The following is an 11,962-nucleotide window of genomic DNA, read 5'->3' as shown; positions in this document are numbered from 1 at the left end:
CAGTCCATAAATACAAGCAGGAATGTGTTGTGGGAATGAAGTTGTCTTGTACACACAAACAATTTAAGTAAAAAAATGGCCAGTGAAATGGAACTAAGAGTGATGTAATACTATTTTTGTGCTCGATTCCAGTCCAAAATTATATTTCCAGATGTGATTTGCACTTCAGCTGAGGATTCCAGTAGTGCTCTGAAGACAGATCAGGAAGTCAGACACATTTATTTACATTTCCTCATTAGTTTGAACTTCACAATCACCTGCAACCGCAGGACTCCACCACCATGTCCTCATACTGCTTGTACACAACGTTATTTCCTGTGTCGATGTACAGGATGCTGATGGGACTGAGTTTGGACGGGACACAACAGCTGGGCGGCATGTTGCTGGGGTTCATGGAGTTCATGAGAGTTTGTATAATGGCGTGATTGGTCGGCTCCAGGTGAGATCGGAGAGGGAAGTCACACATGCCCTCACAGTGATAGGCCTCATAGTCTAAGGGTGCGATGATCCAGTCGTCCCAACCCAACTCCCTGAAATTCACATGCAAGGGTTTTTTGCTACACCTAGATTTGGACTTTTTGCCATGCCTCTTGCCATGGCGGTTGGGTAAAGCGGTTCGTCTTCTCCGCCGGGACTTCGAGTGAGGTCCTTTCTCCTTCCCAAGACTATCCAAACCCCACAGCTTAATCTTCTCCCTTTTTTCATAGAAAAGGCTTTGTCTCTTTTTTGACCTTGTGAAAACAACCAATATGGCTTTCTTTAGCTGCGGACGGCCATGTCTGTGAAATCCAAGATATTGCAAGTCGATTTCCCTCTCAGGATTATCAAGCGTCGCCTTGAGCTCTAAACAGAAGCGCGTCCCGTGGGAGTGGCGCTGACGTTCCTTAAAAATCTCCCATACATCAAAAACCTCCCATTTTGGTTTATGCGCATCCTCCAGATCCAAGGTTCTGGAATCAAGTATGGTGTGCGACTGGCAGGAGAGCAGCTGTATCTCCACTGGGCCCGTCTCAGACGCTCGGAAGCTTCCAGAGATCTTTGTGTATATCCTCAGTTCAGCTCCCAAGAGCTCCACGTTTTCAGAAAGAGTGGATACATCGAATAAGTATTTCTGTCTCCTCAGTGGGGAGTTCAAAAGGGCATCTGGAACAAAGAGCAGAAATGTTTAGTGGACAGTCAGTGGCTGTACAGTGTTTACAAAGTCCGTTTACACAAAGGAATAGAGAAAAAATTAATGCAGAAAGTTTCAATTAACTAAGATTGAAATTTCTTCCATGCTTGGTTGATTGCTTTTTTATGTTCGATTAGAAAGAATGAAAAGTTTTACTTTTATAATATAAAAAAGTTATATTTAAGGTAATATATGGATATTAAACCCTTAAAGAATGAGTAGAATATATAGAAGAATATAGAATATAGAATATATATATATATATATATATATATATATATATATATATATATATATATATATATATATATATATAGGCCAAAACATTATTTATAATTATAGAGTGTTTAACTCTTTCTTTTTTTATGAAAAGTGTAAAATGTAAAAATAATGTTTGGATCGTTTGTAAAAAGTTTTGATACTTCGAGGATTCTTGTTTATTAGGCTATTTAATATTATTTAATTTGGATTATTTCCAGTCCCATTAGGATTATGACACATAGCCCATTCATTCCTAAATGTTTTTCTCGTACTTTGTCTAATAAGAAACAGTATGCTATTTTTCCTTCTTCTCAAACGCCTACTGTAATTATTCTGACACTCGTAGAAAAGGAAAACACAAACTCGGAGCAAAAGCTATTTATAACGATTTTTAAACTGGTATTAAATAATAAAGAAATAACTAACCTTGACCCTCGTCCACAAAACTCGTTATGGTGTTTGCTGCTTTTGACGAGCGGAAAAAACTCGCGTTCAGTCCCAGTTTCTCAGCTGAGGAAAAGGTTTTGTAGATGGAGATCATGTAATCATGAGGTTCAATCGCATCCTTGATCGCCCGCTGTGACTGTACGTCTCCGGATAACGGGGATGCTGACAATGTACTTTTGCCATATTTGGCTCTTCTGTGGCCATCAGCAGGAACAGACTTGGACACTTTCATGCCTTTGGATGCGGTTGGAAACAGAGGATTTATTGAGTGAACACAAAGAAAATGCAAAAGTAACGTAAAAGTCAAAAATACCCCTGAGACTCCATAAGAACACATCTTGTAAATGCACAAGCAAAAAAACACGAACACATTACACGTGTGTGTGTGGAGGAGCGCAGACTGAGAGCAGCTCCTCTGAAGAACTGCCTCCTTAAGTACCGTCATGACATTATTAGCTCAACTCAATCCAAACAACAACACTTAAAGACCTCTGCCTCCCACCCAGCTTTCAGATGATGCTACTGTCCTCCATGTCATCATTTTTATTATGCACTATTAACAGTAGAACATTTATAGGTTTTGTATATGTTTTATATTATATTGGTTTATGTAACTATGAGGTTTTATTAGAACCAAGGTACCACAAAGCGTTTTAAAGACGGATGTAACTGCTATGCAGAATACGAAACAATCGTTAAAAAAGAAAAGTGACAAAAATGTGCAAGTTTTAATTTCTTTCTTTTAAACTCATCATGAATGTGAACGACATGAATGTGTTTTCCCCCAAAGGTCGGCAGGTGTAAGTGTGAGGATTGAGCGCTGTGGACTTCATCTCCCTCTAGTGGTCCTTTTTCTTTCTTTTTTCAATGATAAATTGACAATTATTTTTTTTAATTATAAATAAGAGACATGATGTGTTAGAAAGGAATATTAATATAAGAAAACATAGTATTTGTCTATGCATACAAAAAAGGATCGTCAAAAAATGTGTATACATTTTTTTTTTTTTTGTTAAGGACTGAATTGTCTTGTTATGCATGTAGTATATAAGCTTTGGATATTGTTTGTAGACATTTAAAATCACCATGAAATCAAAACTGACAATTCTTGTTTTTTATGGAACATCGCAGTGTTTATTATACCTCATATGATCTGTGCATATAATTTTTTCTTAATTCATGTGCTCTTATAATCTGATCCGATCAATTCTCGTCCGAAGCAGTTTTACTTGGATATACAGTTTGTTAGAGTAGGGAAGAAAAGACGATTACTCCTTTCATTTCATGCTGACTTTATGCTGTATATAGAAAAACAAACTATGCAAGAACTTCAAATTTTGTTAAAGCATATAAGAAAACAAATATATAATATTGAAAGTAAAAGGAATAGATTTAAATATTTAATTTTGTTAAGTTGTTTTTGTTCTACAGTTATTATGAGGCAATGTGCTCAGAATTTATAGTGGTGGCTTACAGATATTGATCATATGGAAAAACAATAGCAGCTTATAGACAAAGACAAATCATTAGAAGACAATGTAATATATTTATAAGCGTGTACTGCGTGTTGTGATTATTTAGGGTCTCATGAGCAGAAGGAGTAGACCACTCAACAGCATGAGCAGATGCACAGACTGTGACAAGACAGCTGGACAGGAGTCAAAGGTGTTGGGAAAATTATTATCCACTGTGGTGACGACCACAGAAGACGGAGTTGTAGCTGCTCTGAGTGTGAAAGATCTGGACTCAGCCTTCCATTCATTCAGAGTAAAGGCCAACTTCAAGTTCTCACCTGTGAAAGAGGTATAAGGAGAAAAATGACTGTAAACACTTAAAATAACAACTGACAACAACCCCAAAATATTAATTTGTATAACAGAAGCAACCCACCATTTGTAAAGATGGCTAAATCAGTGTAATTGGCCCAGCAGCCACTGAATGGGATGGTGGTGTTTCCTTGAAGTCCCTCTGCTGGATTGCCATTAGCATATTTGAGCACAGCTGATATGGTTAGAGTCGTCACACCCACAGACACGCAGTCACCCTGAAAACAAACACAAAAAGATGCTCTTCATGTTCGATACCAGGTGCAGTTTTCTAGTAATTGCCTGAAAACTACAGTTTCAGGTATTCTTAATGAAATCAGGAAGTGTCTGTCTCACCGATGTGTCCATAGCCATGATGCTGGGCTGCACACTGAGGGGCCCGGGGGACAGTCCCGCCACAGGCTGGACCACCACCACCAGGGACGATACCGTCTTAACCGTCTCCACCATCTGGTCTTCACGGGTCACTTCCTGAGTGGCCACCTGAGAGAGAGAGAGAGAGAGAGAGAGAGAGAGAGAGACAGTTAAAATGAGGAAAAGCCACATTACTTAAATTATATTATATTTATTTATATATATATATATATATATATATATATATGTATGTGTGTGTGTGTGTATATAAATATATATATATATATATATATATATATATATATATATATATATATATATATATATATATATATATATATATATATATATATATATATATATATACAGTCAAACCAAAATTTATTCAGACACCTTAAACATTTCTCACATTATCACAATTTATTCGCTATAGTTTTGAAAATGGTAATAAAATATGACAAGCACTCAGTTAAACTGTCAGATCAAATTCATCTTGATAATGTCAGATAACTTTGATAGAAAGGTATGTAATGAATTAGGGTGAATAGATGTCAGCTGTTAAATTTGAGTGTACAATTAGATAATACTAATTTAGGTCAACCAATTATCAAGCAATGCTTAATTTTGTTCAGTCTGTGGTGTAAAAAGATTGCATTAGCAATTACAGAAAAAAACACTTAAGCAAAACATGGTCAGGTCAAAGTGTCTGAATAATTTTTGGTCCCAATTTTTTTTAAATCAATTTTACTCGTAGTGCAATTTATGAAGAATTTTTGGGTATAATATGTCACAGTTTACTTTATTTTGCTATCCTCACTTACATAAATAAACTATAGTGTCCTGCACCCACAAGAAAAATAAAATCAAAAATTATATCTGGCGTCTGAATAATTTTTGGTTTGACTATATATATGCGTGTCATTTTCTATGGGGAAAAAAAAGCAAAAATGGTGAGATATATATTTAATATCAACTTTGCGTTACATGTTTCACTTAACATTTCCAAACTGTGTTTGATATCATAAAATATGGAATAAAATCTTACATCATTCCAGGATGGGTCACTGGAAGAAGGAGGAGGAGGGATGATGCCCAGGGACGACACATTGAAGCCGATGGACCGACTCAGATTGCCGGAGACAGCAGCGCGGCCCAGATCATCAGCAATGTTCTTCAGGACCTCAAACTGTTGGTCTTCTTCTGCAGACGGTATATAAATAAACAATTTCAGACATTGTATTGTGACTAAACACTGTATTTATTATTTATTTTTATTCACTATAGATGCTGGCTCTAACCAGTGCTGTTGCTGGTGGAATTCTGGACAGGAGGCTCCCTGATCTCCACCTCCACCGTCAGTCCTGTTGAGCGCCGCCTTCTTGCACTAGTTCCCTCACGGACGATTTTGGTGATTCGAATCTTGTTTGGGGGTATTTTTAGGAATGCAGCCAGATTGTTGACCAGTTTTCCCCCGAAGAACTCCTCCTCAGTCATGCCCGGGAGGTTGAAGGCCAGGAACAGAACCGGAGAGGTGCGGATTTGGACCGGCTCTGAGCCACGAAGAAGTATGTTCATCATTTTGTAGTCTTGGTCAAAAAAGTTGGAGCCATGACTGGAGTTGAAACTAGGAACATATTGACCTGAGTAACGTAGAGAGGATTTAAAATAGGAATTATGATCTGTTGAAAAATAATTTTGGTCTTCTAGCCTGCAGAGGGAGCTGTTTAACATGAATTATCATGCTGTACTCTACCTGTATAAGTTGGTTCGCGCAGCGTGTAGTCGGATTTGTCTGCATTCCATTGAGCATTTGTTGGACCAATCAAATTATTGTTAACATACACATCCAGCCGCTGAGGGTTTGAGTAAAATATAGCCACCCTGGCAGCCTGAGGACAACAGAAGATTAGTGTAGAATAAAGTGCTTTAGTATACTGAATAAATCCAATAGTGTCTATTGTAATATTATGTAATCTAAAACAAAAATGAGAAACATACAATAATTGAATTTAATCTTAGATTATTTATTTTTACATTCTATTATATTCTATTCGACTCATTAAAATGCAGATTTTTCTGGATTTTTTTATTTTTTTGTTATTCTGTCTCTCACTGTTCAAATAAACCTACCATTAAAATGATCGACTAATCATTTCTTTGTCAGTGGGCAAACGTACAAAATCAGCAGGGGATCAAATAATTTCCCCCCCACTGTATCTACAGTATATATATACCGTATTGACCTGAATATAAGACGACCCTGATTATAAGACGACCCCACTTTTTCCAGATGTACCTCTTGGAAAAAGGCTTTTTGAAAACCAAATCTTGTGTTTTACAAGATATTACATATCTTTCCTATTTTAATTGTTGTTTCGAAAGTATGGTAAATACTGGTAAAATGTACCAACAATTACCAAATACACTTTTTAATATACAATAAAAATAACAAGTAGCCCATCTGAATTAACATTTAGTCTATCCATCTCATAGTAACGTTAGCCTACCAAAATTTTATTAACAGTAGAAGAGAAATCTTATTGTAGTCTTCAAATCTGGGTACTGTCTTACTGTTTTAAAATCAGGAAGGAAGTTTGTTCCCATCAGGCTAACATGACAGGCACGACTCATGCTGCTGTAAGCTTTTCTTTTTCTTTTGTTTTCTTTACAACACACATCACATTACTTCATGGCACACTCGTTTTACGCCTATTGTTGTGGGTGTATTATTGAGACCCTCAATAAGAGACCCTGAATATAAGATGACCGCATTTTTTCAGATGTTTTTTCAGATGTTCAAGAAAAAAAATTGTCTTATATTCGGGTCAATACGGTATATACTTTTCCATATGTATGACATGGAAATAATACAATGTAAATAAAACAATTTGAATAACAATGTAGATAAAAATTTCTTAAAAGAAACAAGACTAAATGTAAACAAAATGTAATAACATAATACACGGGAAATTATAATAAAAAAAATGTAAATACTGTGTATTTATAATCCATCTTACTGACTAACCTCTGTAGGTCCAGCATTTAGCAGCATAAGTCTCAGCTTCTGTGGTGTTGTGCTGGTGAAATAGATGTCAAAGGCTTTATTGGTGGCAACAATGGCGTGGAATAGAGATACTCGCTTCTGACACGTGTAGCCGGCGCACCAGCCGTGGTCTTGTGGGCCTGTGACAAGATATTAACAGTAAGTTTGTAAAATTCATTAATACACACATTTTGCTGCTTGTGGTAGATGTTAAATTAGCAGTAAGAGGGAAGTTATGAGTCATACCATTTATCAAATCCACATATTTGTCCCCCAGGATGGCTACAGGTGAAAGACGCCTGGTTTCTGTGTCTGCATCCAGACTTTCTATGACCAGCATTCTGTAGTTGAGCCCAAAGCATTTGTAGCCTTGCCAGGTGCTCATGTACGTACATGTGCCTCTGATCACACCTGCACAGCGAAACCAGCAACATCAATGCTAGAAGCAACTCTTTCTAAGCACTCTCTCTTAGAGCAGCGTAAATAATCAATTGTATGCAGATATACCTTTGTAAGGAGCGATTTGATTCACAGGTATTCGGCTGCCATTGAGATAGGTAAGCATGACTTTGGGGATGCGGTAATCGCCCAGTCCATGCCGGGGATCCCCATTCCACTCATACTCAGAATGAGGCACCACGGCTCCCACAGCACCCAGGAAACTGCCATCCAGATCCTTCAACGTAGTCTTCTTCTTAGCATCACAGTCCATGTCCACACAGTCCGCAGGGTTCACCTTGCTGATATAAAAGAGAAACAAATAAATCAGTCACTTGTATCTTAAAGCAATGTTATGTGCACATTTTAAGTTATACTTTATGTATTTTATCTTTTTAGTAAAATGTCATGCCATCTCAAGTAATTTTGTGTCATCTTAGGACCCAATCGGTCATAAATTTTAATAGTTACTATACATAGCAAATCAGCATTTTAGAATAAGTTCTGAAGGATCATGTGACACTGAAGACTGGAGTAATGGCTGCTGAAAATTCAGCTTTGCAATCACGGAAACAGAAACAGTTTTTATTGTAATATTTCATAATACTGTTACTGTTTTTACTTGTATTTTGATCAAATAAATGCAGTCTTGATGAGCATAAGAAACTTCTTCCAAAAATATTAAATAAAAAAATATATATTATTCCAAATTTCTGACAGCTGGCTTATAGAATATTATATAATATTATATTGTATTTAAAATATTAAATTTAAAAATATTACTGTTTTAATAATCTAAGTTCTAATTTTTGAATTCTTGGTGACACACTCTTGCATTATAGGGTACTAATATGTCCCATGATGGAGAACTATCTGAGCAATTCTGAGTCAGAGAAACCCTATATATTTTATACACTTTTAGTTGTGTTCAGTTTACCCCAGATCAGGCCGATGAATGAATGCTAGAGAGTCTTCTGTGCTGTTTATCTTGTAAATCCTCTCAACACTGATTGGATGTTGTAGATCCTCATTTCTCGGGTTGGTCATGAACATGTAATTTCTCTCTGTTGAGCACACACTCTTGAACCCAACAAAAGTTGTGTCTGGGGTCAGAAAGAGAAATTATTTTTTAAATGAGATCTTCGTCGACTGTAGAGGGTATATAACTGAAGATTCATACACATTTTGAGACTCACCAGAGACTGTCATTATACCAGCTATGGAGTTGTAGCTCATCAGTCCAGTGAGAGGTTTTTGTGGTCCGTTGTTATGGTTCGATTCAAATGTCGGCCAGCAAATTCCAGACCTGCCACCTGTTGAACATACAAATGCAGTTAGAATTAATTCAGAAAATGGATCAATTACATTAAATTTATTCAGTAGGGAATGGATGATTCTATAATATGTATTGTACCATTTGGAGGACGTGGGGCCTTGTGAATTCTGCTGAGTGCAATGTAGGTCATTGTTGTGGATAGACTGTCAAAACAGTTGAAATTGGGGCTACTGCCCACAATCAGGGAACCCTGGACAGATGATTTGTAAAAATTGTAAGAAAAAAAAAAAAGAAAAAAAATTTACAGGATAAGAATGCTTTCTTAGTTTTGACCGAAGCGACATATAGTGCTTCCTCACCTGTACACGGACGGTTTTGTCAGAGTATGCATGGCTGAGTGAGGGAGGACTGTAGATTAGAGACATGATTCCCATTCCGTTATCAATCAGGCTCACGTTGGAGATTAACACATTCATGGATACCTGTTATTGAGGAGAGAACATTAATTAAAAACAATAATAATCACCAGACCAGTATAACGCAACTAGCAATTATAGTTGGAAATTTATGGATCATTTATCATACTTGGACATAAATGCCAAAATCAAAGCTCCTCCAGACAGTGAATCCCTGGATTTGGGAACAACCAGGAAGTCCATCTTTATTCATGTAGAGTCCATACAGACCACCGTGCGCCTCATTATGACTCCATTGAGCCACTGAATTTGGAGATCCTTTTGACATTGTTGAAATTGAATTGCATCAGTAAATACTGAACATGAAAGGTTCAAGATATTGGTATTGGTATGATATTATGTCAATGTTAAACTGTTTGCTTACTTAATTATATCTGCTAATAGAGTATATGTAATTGTGCATGCTTTTTCCATCATTTAATACTGTGCATACTATATCTAGACTAATACAGTAATAGCACTTAAATGTAATCTGTCAGAATTATTTTTTCAAACATTACATTATAATGTTGTTATGTAGCCATTACATTTTTTTAGTTTTAATTGTTTTATTTATTTAGACAAAATTGTATAGAATTTAAATATCTGCCATTTTTTGGTAATTGGTCATAACATACAGAAATGATCAACTTATCGGTATCAGCCAGAATTTTTAAATTGTGTATTCAAAATGAATACTAAACATGTATTTAAGCCTTGGAATTAACACAGTAGAATGAACACTGTCACTGCCTATCAAAGTATTAAATTAATTTCCTATTTTAAAACAAAGTTTTATATACCTGGACATGGTTCTCCATCAATTCGGTATCCTACTCGTTCATAGCCAGCAACAATATTCCCTTGAAGAATCACATTGGTTGCCTCACTCACCTAGAAAATGAACAATAATGCATCAATTCTTTATCTGGTATTTACTGATGATTATATGGCCTATAGGTTTCTCTCTGTTGTCACTAACTAAAAAGTACTGTGGAGTTTTAGACATATCCATATGGAGTTTTCCAATATAGACTTGTGTGCAATATGATTTTCAACTGCTTTGCTGAAAGCTAGTCTTAAGTAACTCGACTCTTTATTGTGTAAGTACGTAACATGGTTAAACTTGTGACTCATGTGTTTGTTAAATGTGCACTACGTGATATATGTAAGTATGTTGGGGGGAAGCTATCCTAATTTCATTGTACATGAGTATAATGACAATAAAAGGCATTCATTCAATATACCATGATAATGCTATGTTTTTTGGACATGTATTCTTGAATTACCATCTAAATAACATGGTAAATGTAAATGGTAATCATTCTGTATTGTTATATAACAAAGTACCATGGTATTACCATCTGATCACAGTACTTTTCTATAAAGGGTACCTCAATGGCTGCATTCCATTCAAAGTTGAATTCCTCCGCTCTGCCATTATATGATCCAGACCACAGTGTCATTGTAACCAAGTTCCTCCGGACTACATTTCTGTTACCCCAGACTCTGATTCCTGGGAAATTAGAATAGAAATGGCTGAACAAAATAGTCATAGTGCTAAATTATATCACCCTGCTGTAAAGTGATTACATTTTGTTTAATAGTATTTTCCTTTTGTGTGAACATTGAACAGTGAAGCTGCCTCTGAATCTGTACCTTCTCCAACCGTGTGATGGATCACGTTGTCTTCGATAGTCAGTTCATCTGTCCCGAAAACACCGATAGCAGGAGCAAAGCCATTGTGGAAAGCACATCCCTTGATGTTAGACTCACCAACCACCTAAAAATATAGTGACGTTAAGTAGTTGACTGGAATATGTGTGAATGTGATGTGAATGTGATCAAGAATGGCCATGTACTGTTCAAGAATTTCTCTCACCCCTCCTAAGTTATAAAACACCAGAGAGTATCGTGGGTCTGACAGGTCATTCCATCCCTCCTGCCCAGTGTGGTAGAACTGAACATTTCTGATCTGGGCTTTTCCTGTGATGCAAGTATCATCAGCGTTAATGAGTTTTTGTTACTTACAATGTGCTGGAAAGGGCTGATTAGTATGTGGAAATACAGAAATATTATATTGACATGAAAAACTTTAAATATAAATCCAAAGATTTTTCTTATTTAAAACAACAAAACAATACAATTTTTTTTCTGCTTTCTCTCATTTTCATCCGGGTGAATGGGCCTTATGGTTTTGTGTATAATTTGTCCTGCTTGAATTTCAAGAATAAGGCCCAACAGGAGAATTTTATAAAGTTTATACCTCTGAAATTGATTCCTCCGCTGAAGAAGGTTCCCACCAGCACTCTGGCTCCATAAGACTGTGTGTTCATTTCTGGATACTCCTGACCGATGATCTTGATGTTCCTGGTCAGTAAAGCCACATTGCCTGCAAGCTGATAACTTCTTGAAGTACCTGGCACACTGTAGCTCTCCCCTGTATGACCAGATACATTTAATATTAAATCTAATGCATTTATTTAATACAATAATTTAATTAAAGTCTGGGGTCAGTAAGTTAATTTCATTTTAAAAAAATAATACTTTTACTCAGCAAGGATGCATTTGATTTATAAAAAAGTTACAGTAAAAACATACAATTGTTTTTTTTTTATTAAATGTTTCTTTAAACTTTGTTGATGCAAAAATCCTGAAAAAGTGTATGGTGTGCGCAAAAATATTAATCGG

The 11,962-nt window shown here is 36.2% G+C and overlaps 2 protein-coding genes across 2 annotated transcripts in view; both read right to left on the bottom strand.

The window, feature by feature from the left end:
- Positions 1-253: 253 nt before the first annotated feature.
- Positions 254-2,216, bottom strand: LOC306846801 (growth/differentiation factor 6-B; the record flags this gene model as incomplete). The annotated part of the gene is made up of 2 exons (XM_079380422.1): positions 254-1,143; positions 1,859-2,216. The coding sequence occupies 2 exons, from the start codon at positions 2,214-2,216 to the stop codon at positions 254-256; spliced, it is 1,248 nt and encodes a 415-aa protein (XP_079236548.1).
- A 1,240-nt stretch (positions 2,217-3,456) lies between these two features.
- LOC306847453 (fibrocystin-L-like) overlaps positions 3,457-11,962 on the bottom strand; it is a gene marked incomplete at both ends in the record, with an annotated part of 41,351 nt that continues 32,845 nt past the window's right edge. Inside the window, 19 exons of the mRNA XM_079381403.1 lie at positions 3,457-3,671; positions 3,770-3,923; positions 4,042-4,188; positions 5,105-5,259; positions 5,358-5,699; positions 5,813-5,948; positions 7,085-7,242; positions 7,349-7,513; positions 7,610-7,842; positions 8,478-8,643; positions 8,737-8,853; positions 8,955-9,066; positions 9,176-9,298; positions 9,402-9,550; positions 10,075-10,165; positions 10,666-10,787; positions 10,931-11,054; positions 11,154-11,257; positions 11,538-11,711. Of these exons, the coding sequence (XP_079237529.1) occupies positions 3,457-3,671; positions 3,770-3,923; positions 4,042-4,188; positions 5,105-5,259; positions 5,358-5,699; positions 5,813-5,948; positions 7,085-7,242; positions 7,349-7,513; positions 7,610-7,842; positions 8,478-8,643; positions 8,737-8,853; positions 8,955-9,066; positions 9,176-9,298; positions 9,402-9,550; positions 10,075-10,165; positions 10,666-10,787; positions 10,931-11,054; positions 11,154-11,257; positions 11,538-11,711 (2,987 nt within the window). The remainder of the gene's footprint in view (positions 3,672-3,769; positions 3,924-4,041; positions 4,189-5,104; positions 5,260-5,357; positions 5,700-5,812; positions 5,949-7,084; positions 7,243-7,348; positions 7,514-7,609; positions 7,843-8,477; positions 8,644-8,736; positions 8,854-8,954; positions 9,067-9,175; positions 9,299-9,401; positions 9,551-10,074; positions 10,166-10,665; positions 10,788-10,930; positions 11,055-11,153; positions 11,258-11,537; positions 11,712-11,962) is intronic.

This window comes from Barbus barbus (assembly GCF_936440315.1).
Source record: "Barbus barbus genome assembly, chromosome: 27".
NCBI classification, from domain to species: domain Eukaryota; kingdom Metazoa; phylum Chordata; class Actinopteri; order Cypriniformes; family Cyprinidae; genus Barbus; species Barbus barbus.
The sequence above is the reverse complement of the archived record's forward strand: the minus strand, read 5'-3'. Positions and strand labels throughout refer to the sequence as shown.